The 19,802-nt window shown below is 41.4% G+C and overlaps 1 protein-coding gene across 1 annotated transcript; it reads left to right on the top strand.

Moving 5' to 3' along the window:
* Positions 1-5,218: 5,218 nt before the first annotated feature.
* Positions 5,219-11,211, top strand: LOC104715633 (uncharacterized). Its single transcript, XM_010433026.2, has 2 exons — positions 5,219-5,693; positions 10,964-11,211. Exons 1-2 carry the CDS (start codon positions 5,219-5,221, stop codon positions 11,209-11,211), a joined length of 723 nt encoding a protein of 240 aa, XP_010431328.2.
* Positions 11,212-19,802: the final 8,591 nt, after the last annotated feature.

The raw sequence follows: 19,802 nt of genomic DNA, 5'->3' as shown, positions 1-19,802 counted from the left end.
GCTGGATAGTGAACGACTTCTACTTACCATAGATGGTGAACCAGAGTCTATTTCTGAAGCTTTAAGTATACAAGAATGGGTTAAAGCGATGAAGGCTGAGCTGGAGTCTATCGCTAGAAATAAAACCTGGGAGCTAGTTGAGAAGTCGGATGGTGTTAAACCAATAGGGTTGAAGTGGATGTATAAAATCAAGAAGAAAGCGGATGGATCATTGAACAAGTACAAGGGAAGACTTGTAGCAAAAGGTTATGTACAACAACAAGGAGTGGACTTCGAAGAAGCGTTTGCACCTGTAGCTTGAATGGAAACTATTCGACTACCCATTGCTATCACAGCTTCGAAGGGATGGGAGATTCATCACCTTGATGTGAAAACCGCATTCTTAAATGGTGACTTAAACGATCCAGTTTATGTGTGCCAACCCGAAGGCTTTGTTAAACAAGGACAAGAGGATCGAGGGTACAGACTACATAAGGTGTTGTATGGTCTACGTCAAGCTCCAAGAGCTCAAGAGCTTGGAACGTGAAGCTTGATCATGTTCTGAAGAAGACGAACTTTAAAAGATGCATAAAGGACCCTACTGTGTATCTCAAGAATGACAAGAAAGAAAGTCTGGTAGTGGCAATCTATGTTGATAACTATGTTGATGACTTGTTTGTGACAGGAACTTTACAAAGAGTCATTGATCAGTTTAAAAGGGATATGTCAAGAGAGTTTGAGATGTCAGATCTCGGAAAGTTGACATATTATCTTGGTATTGAAGTAGTACAAGGAGCAGATGGGATAAGAATAAAACAAGAAGGTTATGCTCAAGGTATTCTTATCGATACTAAGATGGATTTGTGTAACTCAACGCACATACAAATGGAGCCTGGAATGGAGATCTCAAAGGCAGAAGAGCAACCTGAAATTGATACCACAAGATATAGAAGAATGATTGGATGTTTAAGGTATCTGCTTCACACACGTCCCGACTTGGCTTTTGCTGTAGGAGTTTTGAGCAGGTATATGTAGAGTCCGAGAGAGGTACATGGACAAGCTCTTAAACACTTGTTAAGGTACGTAAAAGGAACCACCAACTTAGGCTTGTTCTACAAGCGTGATGGATTGAGTAAGGTTGTTGGATACAGCGACAGTAGTTACAAAGCTGATATCGATGATGGAAGATGTATTGGAGGCCATGTGATCTATTTTGGCTCATCATTAATCACTTGGACTTCACAAAAACAACACACAGTGGCGATGTCATCTTGTGAAGCTGAGCTTATGGCAGCTACAAAAGCAGCAAAACAAGCCATATTGTTGAAGGAGCTGCTAAGAGAAATAATTAGTCTAGATGAGAAGATCTTACTAAGGATTGACAATAAGTCAGCCATAGCTCTAAGTAATAATCCAGTGTTCGATGGAAGGAGTAAGCACATACTCACAAAGTATCACTTTATTCGTGAGTGTGTGGAGTATATTCAGATAGAAGTCGAGCATGTTCCTGGTGAGGAGCAGAAGGCGGACATCCTCACTAAACCACTAGCAAGAATAAAGTTCAGAGAAATGAGGAATCTGATCGGAGTACAAGAGATCGAAGCACCCGGAGTTCAAGTTCGAATTAAGGGGGAGAATGTTAGATAATCCCAACTTGAGGAACAAGCTATCTCCTAGGAAGTTGCCAAAAGAGATATAATAGGAAAGAGGTGTGACAACCCGTCCCGCGGACCCCACTAACCCACCGCTAGCTGCCCCAACGGACCGTCCGTGGACCCCACTAGCCCACCGCTAGCCGGCCCAACAGACCCCAAGCTGGCCCTGCAGGGCATCGATCATAACCCATCACTGTGGATATCCACATCCACCAGTAGGTTATTGGTGCGCCAGGCGTTCCTCGAACCCTGGTCCCCACCCTTTAACAACCTTCCCACAGGACAAGTTGCCACCAACGTAAGCCACAAAAGGAATATTAAACATGTTTTAGAAATTCTTTTGATGAACTATAAATAAAATTTGCACTAATAGAAAACAGTCTAAAGTGAGCATCCTATATATGGCAACTTATATTATAAAATGCATCTTCCAGTCTTAGTACTGAAAAGAAAATCAAGCTAACCTTCAGATCTTCTCTTCGCTAACCATGGATTTGAGGTGTTAATCTTTTGAAAACTGTGGATTTGAGGTGTGAATCGCCGGGTCCATCGAGAGAGAAGAGAGAGAGACTCGCGAGAAAGGAGAGGAAAATGGAAAAAAAATTGTCTTTTCTATTTTCTCGTTACCCAATCAAAGCTTGACACATATCGTGTCTTAAAGGTTGCTTCTATACCTTATTTGGAAACGATTCTCTGAGCCTTTTTATTTATTTTTGGACCATAAAATTATTGAGCAACCCATTAAGCATCTCCACTGGAGATGGTCTCATATTTTTCTTGACCGGGATTAAATTAAGACAAATCTAATGTCGGCCTATTTTTTTTTATATACTCTATTGTCTTTGATGATACTGTGTTTTGTTCTAGATAACATTGGAAATATCAAATTAAAATAATGGGTTCTAGAAAAAATTACAATAACATATATTTAAAAATTATCTATTTAACATGATCGATTTTTTAGTGGAATGTAACTTTTGTTAAATTTTAAAAGAAATAAGAAAATAAATTTAAACCGTACTTTGGAAATCTTTTTCTTTAGATTTGGTTAAAACTTAAAAGAATTAGTATCAAAATGTATACATAAATACATATGTTTGATATATGTCATTTATATAGTGTATGGAAAAAAAAAACTCGGAAATTTTTGTTGAAGTAGCTCATACATTAACTTTACTCTTAACTTCAAAATATCTTCATTCCAAAAAGTATTAACAAAACTGTTAATTAGTTATGTTAATAGCTAGGCTCTTTTCCTCTAATTTAGCTTATGCACTATAAAAATGTATATAGTTTAGTTCATAAATTTAGCTTGTGCACTGCTTTCTTCATTTTAGAATTTAGTAGAGCTGAGGTTGTTTATGATGGTCACCAAAAATTTGGTGTTTTTAATTTTCTTATACTGCTATGTAAATGTTTTGTTTGGTAAGAATAGTTAAATATGACCTATTAAAACATCGATTGATTTATTTTTTTTGGTTTTATCCCAAAAAAAAAATTTATTTTACAATTCTATTTTCAGTGAGATTTTGTCATTTATCAAAATCAAAATTTATTAATTAGAGGAAATAATATTTAATAAATATTTAAGCAAAATCCAAAATTCCCTTTAGATATATATATAAGTTTTCAAAAAGAAAACGGTATGACAATATTTTATTAGGAAAAGTAATATATTAATAGATATATTAAACGGTATAAATATTAATCTTCATTGATGATATTTGAAATTTGAATAGTAATCGATATACTTATTTTAGTTTAATTTGATCTAGAGATTTTGTTTTAAACCGGAGTTCAATTGTACACATTTTTATTTTGCAATCCAATTAAAATATCTTTTTTGTTATACTAAACTGGATTTTAATAAAACGCTATATCAAAATAGTATGTGCAACCTATCAAATCTATACCTTGATAACCTCCAACGGAGAAGTTACTCCAGTCCCTTTGGCTAAACTGTATCCTTTTGGTGCGATCCGTTCACATTTTGTGTCACCGATCTCGAGCACGTTGATGATTCGATTCGATATGGGTTCGTGTTGGGGCTTGATGATGATCGGCTGGGTCTGGTCATTAGGCCTTAGAAAAAAAAAAGGAAAACACATTCAGTAATTAATGAACTAGGATATCAAAATCCATTATCCTTTTTTTTTGACAACAACATACAAGATCATCTCAAATGAGCCAATTGGTAGAAAAATCGTTTACATAGGTAATTTGATGCGATTCTACTCTAGCATTACGCGCCAGCTTGTCAGCAATACTATTCTGTGAATGGGGAATCAAGACTAAAGAAAATAATAGGAATTCTTCCTTATCCGCTCCAATCTCATCCAAATACGTCTTAAATGCAGGCCACTCGGAAGGCAAAAACACCATCTTCACCAAGTCAGAACAATTGGTGAGAAACAACATTCTCATTATCCGCTCCAATCATACATCTCATTGCCCAAATTAGAGCTTCCACTTCTGCATGGAGTGGTGACAGACTACGGCGAAGTTTAGATGCACCCATAGTGGGAGATTCTTCCTCAGGGGAAGTGAAATACCATCCTCTGCCAGAGTGCTGATCTGTTGCTTTCCAAGATCCATCCACGAAACATCGATAGCCAGTTACAGGACTACTACCCGCAGTAAGAGCAGTAACCAAAGTACCAGAAGTCGACCGGGAGCCACTATGCGGGGTATCCCCGGAGTATCAATCTGCGCCGAAAACCAGAGTTAAGCGGGTTGGAATCCAAATTGCTAAAAAAATTATTATTTTTAGCTTTCCAAATATACCAAAGGATCCACGGGTAAACATCCACCGAAGGGATCTGCTGAAAACGTCAAAATAATGAATTCATGTTTGCATAGACAGATTCTGAAGGAAAACAGCCCAAAGAAACTGGGAATGGGGACAGTGCCCAAACCTGTCTGGCCGGGGGACAAAAGAATAAGGCATGATTTATTATCTCCTCAGGCCCTTCACAAAGGGCACACTCACTATCAGCACCCATACCACGTCGTCGTAGATAAGTTGTTGTTGCTACACAACCCGTAAGTGCTTGCCACAAAAAATGACGAAGTTTTGGTAGACACCAAATTTGCCAAACAAAGGCTTGCAGAGGTATAACATTTGGGCCCGAAGTAGGTGAAGAAGCCACCTGATTCTGTCACAAAGCTTTATACCCAGATTGAACTGTGGATTGTAAAAAAATTAAATCCATATATACTTTTACTCCCACTAACCCACTTTCAAACAAATTAATAATTATAACCGTATCATTTTCTAATTAACTCCAATTAATTCAATTTCTTCTTTATTTAAACTTTAAATTTTGTTCATATTTATTCATTTTTCTATTTTCACTTTTTGTTTTCATTTTATCAAAACTAACTATAAAAAAAAATCTAAAAATAAAAGTTCATCAAACTAACATTTGTCTGGGACGGGGCTTCCTACTAGTATCCTATAAATATATGAGTTACTTTTCTTTTCTTCACTCATTACTCTGTCTCTCTCTCTCTCTCATAAAGTCATAATATCTCTCTCTTATCTTCTCTGTAAGAAACAACAAACCCTACCAGAGACGTACACAATGATGATGAAAAGAGGAGGAACAAAGAGAAAGATTGAGATTAAGAAACGCGACACTAAACAACAACGCTCAGTGGCTTGCAGCAAACGCCGTCAAACTCTCTTCTCCAAAGCCGCTGATCTCTGCCTTCTCTCCGGAGCCAACATTGCCGTCTTCGTAACCTCCCTGGCAGAGAACTTCGATGTCGTTTACTCCTTCTCCGGCTACTCTCCTGCCTCTGAAATTGCTGACTGTTACTTCAACGGCAAGTCTCCACCGAAGATTACTAACCCCCAAACCAAGCTAGGGTTTTGGTGGGAAGACCCTGATCTCTGTGAATTAAAGATGATCGTGGATCTTATGATGAGAACGAAGAAGCATCTGAAGGATTGCCTTGACAAGAAAGAAAAATCACAATTTGTTTCCAATTCTGATCAAAACCCTAGCTCCTCTGCTTCTCTCGACGAAAACCCAAAGTCCTCGACTCCATCTTCCTGTGATGAAATTGCATCTTTCTTTCTTTTTTGAATTTAATGTTAAATTATATTCAAAAGAAAAAATACTTTGTTACAACTAGTGCATCGTTTGCATAAAATTCCTGATTGAAATAAGATAGTAGAACAGAAACCAAACTTTGAAAATAGCTAATGATGAGACTGCAACCAAAGTTGGAAAGCCTCGTCGTATCTCCTATCCCCCAGGCGACCAATGGCTAAGAACTGATCACGAATTTGTCTGTCCACCCAGCCAACCAAGTTTGTCACAGTTTTTGATCGATCTCCATGCTTCCGCCCATTGCGTTCTCGCCAAATCGTATACACCACAGCTTGAAACACATAGCAAACAAGGAACCCCTCTCCACGGGATAGGTGAGATTGAGAGATATGAGCAATTAAATCAGACCAGATAGTTGTGTAGGCAGACTTGAACAACCCCTTTGCCAGGTTAGACCACACACCCGATACAAAAGGGCAGGAGAAAAATAGATGATCACGAGTTTCTAGTGCAGAGGTGCAGAAAAGACATGTCCCTGCAGCACCCACGTTCCACACAACCATGCAAGCACCCGTTGAAAGACAATCTTGGACAGCTAGCCATACGCAAAAAGAGAATTTTGGTGTGTAATGAGGAAACCAAACCCCCTTATCATGCTACCGTACTAGCTGTGGTTCGAATGTGGTTCCATGTATCCTTTGTGGAAAACTTTGCTCGAAATACATCATGCTTCCCGCGCCATAAAATCTTATCTCCCACCCCCGAACTGGCCTCTCCTTCGAAGACGATGGTCCCACGCTTCCGCCAGAGTAAACTGCCGAGGAATCCCCATATCAATTATCCCTCTTTCACCCACGACCTCCAAGAGTCGACCCATATTCGACCACCGGTCATACCAGAAAGATGTGGTTTCTCCATTCCCTACTTCAACCTTGCAGAAATCTCTAGCCACCACACGATATATCAGCAACTTTTTCCAGACCCACGACCCCACACTCGTAGTCTCTTGAACTGACCAAAAGGAGTGTTGCTTCAATAAGTTATTCTGCACCCAAAGTACCCACAAAGAGTTGACTTTAGAGACCACTCGCCATATTAACTTTAGATAGCTTACAACATTAGTTTCGTGGAGAGATCGTAGCCCGAGACCCCCCTCTGCCTTCGGTTTGCAAACCACATCCCACGAAACTTTAGCCTTGTGAGGATTCATGTCTGGTCCCGACCAGAGAAATCCCGCACACATTGAATCAATCACCTCAAGACATTTTTTAGGCAGACAAAAAGCGCCTAACCAAAAGTTGCAAACACTCCAAAGAACAGAGGAAATCAGGTTGAAATGACCTGCATAGGAGAGATGACGTTCTGTCCAAGACCCTATGCACTTGCGAAGTTGCTCAATCAGAGGAGAACAGTCAGCGAGAGTAAGCTGCTTTGTAACTAGCGGTCGTCCCAAATATCGAACCGGTAAGCGACCAACCTCAAACGGGAGATTATGTGGTTGTGGAACCGAAACTCCAGCCAAATAAACTGAGGACTTCTCCATACTTATCTTTAATCCTGATATCTTGGCAAAGTCGGTAAACACGTCAATAATTCCCTTGATAGACCACACCTTACCATCTGTAAGCACCATGAGATCATCTGCGAAACTCAAATGAATAAGCCCAAGTTGTCGACACGGTGGGTGGTAACCAAACAACCTCTCCCGGCCGCCTTATCAAGCATTTTTGATAGGACATCCATACAAATTAAAAATAGGTACGGCGACAAAGAACAGCCTTGGCGAAGACCTCTAGAGCTTCTGATAAAACCAGCAAGTTCACCATTTACTTGTACTGAAAAAGAAGATGTAGTGACACATAACATTAACCAGTGAATGAATAACGGCGGGAAATGCATAGCTGAGTGGACTTTCGATAAGAAGGACCACTGAACAGAATCAAAGGCTTTGGAGATGTCAATTTTTATTGCACAACGACTTGAGATGGACTCCTTGTGATAATCCTTGACCAATTCCGTGGCCAACAACACATTCTCAATCAGCAATCGATCTTGAACAAACGCAGACTGATTACCAGAGATAAAATTTGGAAGTACACGCTTTAGCCTATTAGCGAGAACTTTGGAGATCACCTTATAAATGACATTACAATAAGAGATAGGCCTGTAGTCCTTCATTTTCCGTGCATCCTAAGATTTGGGAATGAGAGCAAGAATGGTAGCATTAATGCCTTTTGGTAAAAATCCTTTTGCAAAAAAATATTGAACCGCTAAGACAAATTCCCTACCAATTATCGACCATGTGGCCTTGTAGAACTCCACTGTGTATCCATCAGGACCAGGAGACTTATCAGAAGGCATAGAGAACAAAACTTTCATGATTTCCTCCCCCGATACTTCTCGAGTGAGAGCAGTTTGTTCTGAAGCAAAACAATGGTAAGGCATCAGACGCACCAGCTCATCCACCATGACACCCTCAAAATCAATAGGAATAAACTGTAAAAACTCGCGAAAGTGACGCTCAGCCTCTACTTTGATGTCGTCCCCCATCACTACATGACCATCCGGGCATTGTATTTCTCTAATATTGTTTTGCGCTTCCCTCACTTTGGCAGCTTTATGAAAAGTTTTATTATTCCTATCACCCACCTACAACCAATGCAGTTTTGATGTTTGCTTAAGAAACTTTTCCTCCAAACTTGCCAAGAAATCCCATCGCCTATAAGCCACATGCTCCTCCTCCATGGCTTGTGTCGAAGGCTGTAACAGGTTTGCTTGCTGCTTTTGGCATAATACACTCAACGCCTCCTTTGTCTTCCGAATGAGATTCCCCATACGTGACTTAGCCAGGCTGCAAAGACGAGGTTTAAGCCCTTTGAGTTTTTTGGAAAACCTGAATAAAGTGAAAGTAGACAAAAACATAGATTCTGTTTCGGCCCAATAGTCCCCCACTGATGGCATAAACTCCTCCATTTCTGTCAACACATTCACAAATTTAAAGGGGCGACGTTTAGTGACAGGTCGAGCATCACCATGTACCATAAGCCGACAATGCAGGTGATCCGAACATCCACAAGCTTCAAATACATTATAAATCTGCGGAAAAACATTCCCCCACGCAACGTTCACCATCACTCGATCCAATTTCTTAAGTATGAGATGATCCTCCCGGTTATTACACCAAGTAAACAGAGGCCCATAAGAAGTCAGATCAACTAACGAACATAAATTGACCACTGCCTGGAAATCCCGCATCCCCGCCGTAACCATTGGACTATCATCCACCCAAGAATGTTCAGCAATATCTAGTGTTTCATTAAAGTCCCCCAGTAGAACCCACGGTTTATTACGAAACAAAGGGGATGCGCAATGGTCACGTATCTCCTGCCATTTCTGTTTACGAGCCTCCACCGTGCAGAGCATACACAAAGGAACAGAAAAACTCCTCCTCCTGGTTTTCCAACTTAACAGAACATGTAATGAGCTTCTCACTTTTAAAAAAATGATCTACCCTGACATTGTCCCTCCAGAGCACCCAAATGCGCCCCCTACTATTATATTCATAATTCGTCATAACTGACCAACCTGGGAACAACCTTCTTCCCAACCTCATTGCATTAACTTCCCTAACTCTTGTCTCCAAAAGACAAACTAAAACTGACTCGCCGCAACCCACTCTTCGATAACGGAATGTTTAGACTTTTATTTAAACCACGAACATTCCATGAGAACCCTTGCATTAATATCTTGATGAGTTCTTCCGACTCTGATTCCTAGGCGGATCCTTGGTCGAAGGAGCAGGACGAGTAGAAACTGGTTTATGAGCCGATTTGGTGCCTCTAGGGAGGTAAGTGCACAATGGAACCTCCTCCTGCAAGCCTTGCTGCTTAGCAACGATCCCCCGAATAACTGGAGGAGGTGGATCCCCCAAACCATTCGGCACAATGTCATCAACCACATGTAGCTCAGAATTTTCCTCCTGAATATCCCCCAAAGCCGAGAAAGAATTTTTTAGAAGTGAACCTCCGCCAGACATGAGAGCTGCTTTTTTAACTTGCTAGGACTTCCACGAGTTGACTTAGGAGTGATCCAGACTTCCCCCTGTTTCAAAACCTCCTCCGAAGCAGCATCTCCCTGAGAGATGCGCCCTTCCTAAACCTGCATCAACATTTCTACTAATCCTGCTGTTTCGGTCTCCCCATCAACCCCTTAAACAGGAGACTCACTACGATGGTCCCCGTTTGAAACAGTAGCGACTTTTGTTTCCACGATCACCACCGCCGTCTCAGCTGATAAGCATGTTGCGCTAAGGTGACCCCATTTTTGACAACAACCACACTTTGGAGGAAGCCGCGGATAGTTGTACCGGACCACAGTATCCAACTCCCCTCTTCATCCCCTGCCAACCTAAACTCATTTGGTAAATCCTTTGTCAGGTCCACTTCGATCAACATCTGAGCTTCGACAAAGCTATCACACGCCTCTATCGTCGGGTGCAACCGAACAGGCTTACCTACTGTACTGGACAAGAACTCCAAACCCTTATTTGTGAACAGAGTAGGCGGAATGTTGGTGGTCTTAACCCACAAGGGTACAGACTTCAGAGCCGGCTGAGCCTCCTCCGCAAATGGAGTCCACCTAGAAACCATCATAGGAATATCCATGATATTCCACATCCCTCTGTTGAGAATCCTTTGCCGCATACCTTCATGACGAATATGAAACTTAACAGTGGATTTGTTAACCGCGAAAATATCAATCAAAGTCAACCGGTTCCCCAAACGCCAAATCTTATTCACAATCATGTGAATCTTTAAAACATGCGGAGCCTTCAGATTGAGGAACTTCCCAATAACGAAATCTTCCCAAAGAGGTTTAGCACCCTCAAAAACCTCTTTTGGGACAATGACCTTCTCTTGACCATCCACCTCCGAGACCAGAAACTTCTGTTGAGTAAAAACCCTTTTCTGAACCACTTGCAAGAATGAACGCTTCGCCATCGATGCAGGGACCAATGATGAAACCTCTTTTAAACCCTCCTGAGATTGACTTTCCCCCGACGAAACCTCCCCCACAGCCTCCCCGGATCCTCCCTTCTCCGTAACCCCCTTCTCCCCTACATCAGTACTCTCTTTCCCCACCAGAACCACCACATCACAGCCTTGAGAAGCCGTCGACAGCAGCATTCTTGGCCAAAAAGCAACAAAACCCAAATCGCCTATTTTTCGCCCTTGCCACGTCAGCAGAGAGAATTATTACAAAACATCAAAGCCGAATTCTTTCCAGAACAGAACTCTACTTTCTCCTCCCTCGAGAAGATATGTGGTGAGCCTTCATCACAAGCTACTTGTTACTATGAACAAACTCATACCTTCGCTATTGAACATCTCTACCGTGACTCATCATCTGATCAATCAGGTTACTTGGTGAATGACTATGATGTTGGATTTGTTGACTCTTTGTGGGAAACAGAGAAACAGAGTGACATAATGAGTATGTTCCAAGAAACAGTCCTTTAAGCACCGTCCTTTAATTAGGGTTTTAATCTTTCTTTTAAACTCTAACTTGATCATGTTCATTACGTAATTACTTTTTATTATTCTGTGTTTAACAATATAATTCATGTGTGTTTTATTGTTTTTTAACCTTGAAATATAAAATGATTCTTTCTATTAGACTAGATGAGGACCCGCCCGATATACGGGTTTAAAGTTTTATAAATTAAATTAAATTTAACAAAAATATATTAAAATTTGTTGTATGTTATTTCTAAATTTTATTTTGCTATAATACATTGATTTATATCTATTTACAAATTTTTATGTATATAACTTTTAAAAGTGTGTTTTTTACACCTAAATATACTCTATGTCACAAATATATTCTTTATCACCACCTAAAAAATGTCTATATGAACATATTAAGCCAACTATTTTACTTTCACTTCTGCATAGTTTTTTAATTACTAAAATTGTTGGCTCAAAGAACATTTTGAATAAAAAATATATTACATAATATACTAATCAATGATGTATCATCACAATAATGTATGACCACCATGGAGAAAAACTCGGCTCCACTTTCATCCTTTATGGAGAGAACCTTTCGTCCAACTTCCTCCACCTTCCTCCTTTGGGGAGATAACATTATGTTCAACCTTCTCCACCATAGAGAAAACCTCGGATTTGCTCTCCTCCTGTTTGGAGAGAACATGTTCACGTCTTTTTGTTATCTCAAAATGGTTTGCTCCGACAACCAATGAAAGTAAAAACCTCTTTTTTACGTCACAAAATCTTTTGATAGTAACTAATGTTAAATTTCTCAATGTATTCGTAGAAGTGTCTTTGACACACCATGATGTAACCTCTGTCTCTGTAACACCTCAACCGCCACCTTGCTTAGTGAGCCCATTTCCACTCTCGGTCCATGAGCCCACCTTTCTAAATGGGCCTTACATCTATTCCCGGCCCATGGACCCATCCATATTCGATGGCCGGTTTGTTACGTCTGAGGGCTTTAAAAACTTGTTTACCGATCCTACAAATCAACAAATGATTTTTGCATGTGGTTGGTCCTCACTCTCACAGTTCTGACAATCACTTCTAGGAAGGTCACCCATCATGAAGTTCTCTCAGGACTCTTGACCAAAAAAATAAGTGCATTCTGGTGACATATGTGGCCAAATCAATTCTTTTAAACCTTTCCGCAAACGTAGGTGTTACGGTCTTTGATCTCCTATGGATTTATCAACAACGATTTATGTTTTTCCAATCTATTTCTATGTGTTTTGATAAGCGGATTTTCACCCAGGGTATCAATTCCCTATGCAGTTGTAGTACAAAGGGTTATCAATCCAAATGGTTGTTTATGCTAACAGGAAGGATGCAATCAGGACAATGAAAGTCAAGCCAAGCAATATTGGGGTTTTATCTAACAGTCCTAAAATTATAAAAGAAAAGAATATAAACAAAGAAACCACACGACCTAAGCACTCGATGCAAGTATGAACAACTCGAGGGGTTACTCGAAGCAGGTAATCGTGTACGTGTTCGGGTAAGGGATCGAGTGATGAATAGAAATGCAAGCAATTAAAATACGAAAGCTTCTAAGGATGGGGTACTCTAATCCTAAGTGTTCCTGACCAGTATGGATGTCTTACATGCCTCAAGCAAATATTCCATAGACAATGAATCTCTAATTTCTTGTTAAAACACTCTCGTGATAGAAACAATCAACCTTGATCACTCCCCTACCCAACTCTTGTTGGAGAAACATGACCAAGCAGGCAATAAGAACCGATTCATTATTGTCAGTAAACCCCTTACTCATCTAATCTCTTAGGCTAAGTGAGTAAACCTCTAGCATTGGTTGATTCAAGCATTTCATCTACACCTCTAGGTGGTAAAACACCCTAGATCTAATCTCACCCTCTCGGTTTGTTGACAGCATTATGAACACCAATCTAGAAGGGAATCTATTAAATATATACAATCAAACTAAGACATCCTAACCGATCAAGAACACAAAATCATCTATCCCATCCCTAGAAACTTTACTACACTACTCAGAAATCATAGCAAGAAACATAAAAGCATATATGAATGAAAATTACATTGTAATGAACGATAAAGTAGAGAAGTAAGAGTACAAGATAGAAATCTAAAGAAATGATAAAAAGTTATGAAACAAATCCTAACAAAAAGTAAAAAGTGTTTTGAGTCGCTCAGTTCTCTCTCAGAAGCTCTCGCTCTCTGGTTTGAGGTTCTGCGGCGTGCTCGTTTGCGAGGAGGGGTTTATATATGGAAACCCCTTTGACCTAGCTTCCCAGTCCTGCCCGAGGGTCTACTCGATGGGGTGCATGAGATTAAGGTCGGGTTACTCCTCGGGTAGATCTTTGGGTTGTTCTTCCTGCTCTTGGATCCTCCTCGATCATGTTGGGATTCGGACTGCTCTTCCAGCTCAATGGCTCCTTCGGGTACATGCTCGGATTTTTCCTTGTTTCTCTCTATTTTAGGCTCTAAAGCACCTGTTTTCATCCAAAGTATGCAAATGCAAGAATCCAACACCCTAAATGGCTTAAAAGTTAATTCTTACAGTTAATGATCTAAAAATGCTAAGTTAAGGGTATAAACAATGCAAAATATGGACAAAAAGGGATGCTAAAAATTATTTGGGTGGTTTTCTCTCAAAGGAAGGAATGCTAGACAGTTGTGAAAACTATCTAAGATTGAGAACAATTTTGGCAAAAAACTTAACTCTTGATGATCTACCATTTTCTCATTCACTTTCTCCCTTTTTTTTTTTATTTAAACCCCCTAGAATTAAACTACCCACAACCTTGATTTTAACTTTTTTTTTTGTAATCCCTAAAGTTTAAATATGTATACATTTTTTTTTCTTTCTTTCTAGGAGACTATAGCAAGATCTTTTTCTCTTTTTTTTTACTTAGAGACTTAGAGCTACTTTATTCTAACCTTAGGGACTTCTTTTCTTTTTCTCCTTTTATTCCTTAACCCAACCCAAATAAACATGTTAACCACCTATCTTTCAAAACCGAATCTATCAGCTAGTTCAAATTCTAACTTAGCTAAATCAAGAGGCAGTTCTTTGTCGTTCTCAATACTCTCAAGGTTTCACAACCTATAGTACAATGAAAAAGCCTCACTCAACAATTCACAACAAGGTTTGAAAGAAAGATTTGGGTTCAAGGGTAGGAAAAACAAATCGGGTTAAACAAAAAAGATTGGTAAAAATGGAGTGCTAACCCGAGTTTAGAGTTACCATGAGCAAGTATTCAAATTCCATAAGCAAGACAATTTAAGTTCAAATTAAGTCCAATAATATAGAGATGTTCCAATGTTCAAGCAAGTGGACAAAGCATTCAAAAGACACAAGCTTCTAAACAACGATTTTTCATTTTTTCCAAAGATTGATCTAGCAACAATGAACTGTGATTAAGGGCTATAGCTTCAATCCTAAGGTTAGATTTTAAACAAGGTGGTTTCAATCATTGTCCCCTAAAATGCATATGTAACAATCCTATATGAAATAAACTAGACTCAATCCTAATATGTAAATGCAACTACATGAACACTCTTTTTTTTATATATTTTAAAAAAAACATTTCAAATTTTTTTGGGTTTTTCAATGCACATAGATGCAGACTCAAATGAATAAAATTAGCATGCAAAACTTTGAAATAAGAAAATAAAACACAAAGTTATATACATTCTCAGACCCTCCCCCAAACTTAAATTACACAGTCTCTGTGTAAATAAAAGTCTGAAAAAGAAATCTGAGAATCACACAAAATGAAACAAAACTAAATGCAATGGTATAAACAATGGTTTGGATGAAATTGGTACCTCGTGTGTTGGTGAAGAAGGAGGTTGTAGCAGCCTCCATACTCGCCAACGTGTAGCCAGGGTCGTCACCGGCTTCAGCAGCTGCCAGGGCTTGCTCATCAAAGAGTTCGGTGATATGCACGGACGACTTGCTCAGACCAGCATCCGAGGGGTTGATCATGGGGGGCATCGCGTAGCTCATCGGGTAGGGCATCGGGTAATACGATGGGTATGGTGGAAGAGGTCCAGAGTGATCACCCGTATAGCCACTCGCAGGGTGCATCAAATATGGCATCGTGTAAGGCATCTGGTAAGGCGGAGGGAAGAGTCCTGAGTAATCACCCGATTGTGTGCTCGATGGATGCATCGAATAGGGCATCGTGTATCCCATTGGGTTGGGCATCGGATAGGCGTCTGAATGGCTTCTCTGCTATACTTCAGGTCTTGTGATATTCTCCTTGGCTTGGGGCTCGTAGGATGATGCTCTGTGAGGTTATGGAGGTGTCAGTCCTCAAATTCCTCCTAGCGGTCCGCTTCTCCCCATCCACGTTGGTGCGAATGTCGTAGTAGGAGCTGAACCACAGCTTGCCTTGTCTTGCAGCTCCTTGATCTGTCCTCCCATCATCCTCAGTGAGCCGGTGAGATCCTTCACCTTTCTTACCAGAAACTTGTTCACCCTCTTCAACCATCCGATCCTTTTGTGGGCTTCCCTCACTCCAACAGGTTGCTTTTGAGAGCAAACATACTCCTCAAAGTCAAAATCTTCCGAGCTATCTCCCTGTCCTTGCCCGGTTGTCTCTCTCTTTTCAGCTTCGGATTCCTCCTCCGGATTGTACAGCTCCTCCAAAGGTGGTGCAAAGTCGATGTTGTCCCCCAGCCAGACCTTGGTGCACATTATATTGGGCAGGATCATTTGGGCGGCTCTGGTGATTGGATGGACAAACTTGAAGAGCAGCATGTCGTTTGGCTTCTCATAAGCCAAGTACCTCGCCAGCAAGAGGTAGTCGATGTCCAGCCATCTCGGATCGTGTACCACTCCCTTCAAAGGTACATCGCAAGCCACCAAAATTGGTGTGACCAGTCCTCCAATGGAGATCTCTCCACCTCCTTCTCTTCTCTTCATAGCCCATGACTTGAGGTAGAGGAACTGATCGAGCAGCACAAAGACCATACTAGTATCCGCAACATCTCCAACTAGCGGTGTACCATCCCTAGCATTGTCTAGAACTCCACACAATGCAATGTCTAGCAGTTGGAGCTCATGATCGTTCACATTCCCAGTCTCCTTTCTAGCAAAAAGAGTGCATGCGAGGGACCTGTGAAAATACCTCAAAACAGGGCTCCTTATTTGAGCGGATTTGGAGCTTGTGGACTTGTAGGGGAGCTTGTCTCCTATTGTTAGCCATAGGGACCTCATTTCCTCCTTGCTCACTTCCATGCCTTCTCCAAACCCAGCTTTGAATCAATACAGCTTCCCCATCTCCTTGAAAGTAAGCCGGTACTCCTTGTTTCGCACGGAAAAGGTGATGAACCCGATCCCCCCCATTGGGTAGTAAGGTCGGGTGGTCTTCAAAGTAGTGAAACCTCAGTGTTGAGAGAAAGTGGACCGTTTCCTCCTCATAGGCTTCAAGGTTGGTTCACATCATCTGGCCCAGGTGGCACATGTCGAACAGGAACTCGACATCTCTTGCGATTCCCAACTGCTTCATCGTTTCTCGGTGAGAGTAGCGGGTACCAACGAAACTCATCTTACGGAAACTTTGAAGAGCTTTGCCGGAGTCTCCACCTCTTTCTGCTTCAGCCTCCGTGAGGCTTGTCGTGTTCGTCCTCTCTGCTCTTCCTCTCGCTCACGGTTCTCCTCCTTGGTGTCTCGATCCTCTTCCTCAGCTGCTCTCTCAGCCACCTTCTCAGCTTTCTCAGAAGCTGGTCTCTTCCCTCTTGCAACCGCGGCTCTGCTCCTTAACCGCGATGTTTGAATTTCCTTCGGCTCTCCTCCACCAGCATCATAATCGACCTCCATGGGGTCGGTAACAGTTCTCTCAGACATAGACAGGTCCCTACGTCGAGGAGATCGGCGAACAGCACTCGCCATTGGACTCGGTGAGCGAACTCGGTGGTCTATACGATCGGTTGCTCAAGCACCAGATCGGGTGATGAATCGGGTTGAGCATTGGGTGGGAGAAGTGAAACTTCCAGCCAGCGGTTAGGAATGCGGAACGTCTCTTCTTCCTTGGGATTCTCGAGGTTCGACAGCATCACCTCCGGTTCTAGCAGCGGTGGAGGTTGATCTTCTTCCCTTCCTTTGGTAGGTCTTCATGTTCGGCTCCATTGTCGAATCCTTGAGAAAAAAGAAAAGCTAAACTTCGAGATTAATAGGGTTAGTTCCCAAAAAATCAAAGATCACTCGAGTTTGAGAGAGAATAGAAAGTAGGAAAACAAAAAGCTCTAGGGTAGAGAGACTTATCAGTGCTGCTGAGGGAGAAGGGTTCGAAACCTTTAAATAGAGTAGGGTTAGCAGCTTGGGCTTCACCGAGAGTGGGCTTGGTTTGCGGAATTCGGACTCCACTCGCCACCCGAGTAGAGACACGATCAGGCGCGTCGAGTACGGTGTCGGGTTGACCCTCTGGTTCCTCAATTATTTTCCTTTTTTCACTTTTCCTCTTTTTTTTATAAATGTAAATATGTGAAAACTGAAAATAAGGCTTAAAACAAATAAATAAGAATTAAAATAAAATAGAAGATACCTTTAGGACTTCCTCCCAAGTGAGCTTGTTTAAAGTTTTGACTCTTCATGCTCCTTAAGCATGGGATCTAAGAGGGAGAGGTTCTGGAATCCTTTCCACTATAGCAGGCTGATTCAATTCATTCTCCAAGTCTTGTCCAGGTTCTACAGCAAATGTGGTGTTGACTTCTTCAAGATGTTTGACTTTCCTCTGCTTTGTCTTAGTGGAAAAAAACTTGACCATTAATAGTTGGCCTCTTAATTCCCTTCTTGGCATCAAACTCCATCTTGAAGTGCTCACCATGCTCAATTCTGATCTTGCCTGTCTTCACCTTAATCACTGCACCTATTGTTGCCAAAAATGGTCTCCCTAGGATCAGCAGATCGTCTGGTTCCTTATCCATATCAAGGATCATAAAATCAGTGGGGACTTCCCCCCTTTCAATCCTGAGAGGCAAATTTTCCAGGATCCCAATCGGATGTCTGATTGTTTAATCAGCTAGAACCAAATACAGACTACTTGGTTTAAAACTGCTGACACCCAACTTGTTGGCAACTGACAGTGGCATGATGCTGACTGAAGCTCCTAGGTCGCACAAGCAATAATCCGAAGTCCTATAGAGCATGGAAAAGTAAAAGAGCCAAGATCTTCCAATTTCTCTTCGATTCGCAGCTCAGGATCTAAGCACACTCCACTCCTGAGATTCTCATACCCAATCTCCTTGACAGCTTCCTTAACCTCATTCTCCAGCCGAGCTGCCTCCTTGGTTGTTTCCTCTTGAAGTTCGTGTGGTGGCAAAAGCTTAGGAGGTGGAGCTTTACGCTTGGCCATACGCTCTGCAAGCGCCTCTAGTTGGATGTCAAGTGCAGCATTGAATATTTTCTCTAGTTCCCCTTCTGCTGCTACAGGTAGTTGAGGTTGATCTTTCATCTGAACATCTACTCGATGTATCATCTGATCACCATCATCGGGTAGGTCATCGGGTTCTGCCTCGGGTGGTTCTTTGATTTGTGATTCTCGAACCAGTGTTCGATCATCAACTTGATCAGGCTCCTCGGGTAAAGGTTCAGGTTCATACTTGGATATGTAGTACTTGGCCTCATTTATCCCATAGTGATCCATATCCTCCCAATCTTGATCATCACTATCCCTAGTGAGGTAATCCTCATAGTCATCAACAAGGAAGATGGCTTGGGCAGTGGCATATCCTTAGGGTTCTGAACTGCTTTACCTAGAAGCTGGTTGATCTTTGGAGTTGGTTGGTTGTTTTGGTGGCCATCTTGGTACCTCAGCTTAGTATTGAGCGAATCGTACTTGGTAGTCAAGTCGTTGTATCCAGAATTGATCTTGTTGCTCATCTCCGCAAATCGTTTTGCAGTGTCCATAGCAGCGGATGCATGGTTTTAAATCATCTGCTAAATTAGGCCGCGTAGGTCAGCTTCTTGCGATTGGTGCTGCCGGCCTTGATGTTGTTGGAATCCAGGTGGTGCAATGGGTTGGTAGTAATTTCCAGAATACTGCTGCTTAGGGGCATAGCCTTGATTGTATTGGACAAAAGGCTTCTGTTGGACCTGGTTCCCTTGAACTGCAGATGGGTAGGTTTGGTCTTGAGGATTGGCAACATTCGGGTTTCGGTAAGACAGATTCGGATTCGGCTTGTAGTTGTTATACCCTTTGTTGTAACCTCATTGGTTGTTGATGTAGTTCACATCCTCTATTTGAACATTCTCCCCATCTTGTTGCAAAAACTGCTCTTCCTCTGATATTGCATGAACATGCTGCTTCTGGTTGAGTAGTTTATCGAGCTTGTCATTGAGGGCTTTCATGTCCCTCTTGTACTTGGCATCTTCCTCTCATGTATATCGCATAGTACGATCATACTCCTCATTATAATGCCCATCAGATTGAGCCAAGTTCTCCACTAGGTCCCAACCTTCATCAACATCCTTGTTGAGGAAGTTACCATTGCTTGCGGTGTCCAGCAACATCCGTATTTTGGGGACCACTCCTCTGTAAAGTGTACTTAGCAATGAAGCATTGCTG

Source organism: Camelina sativa, chromosome 9 (assembly GCF_030686135.1).
Source record: "Camelina sativa cultivar CO46 ecotype springtype chromosome 9, ASM3068613v1".
In the NCBI taxonomy this organism is placed as follows: domain Eukaryota; kingdom Viridiplantae; phylum Streptophyta; class Magnoliopsida; order Brassicales; family Brassicaceae; genus Camelina; species Camelina sativa.
The sequence above is the reverse complement of the archived record's forward strand: the minus strand, read 5'-3'. Positions and strand labels throughout refer to the sequence as shown.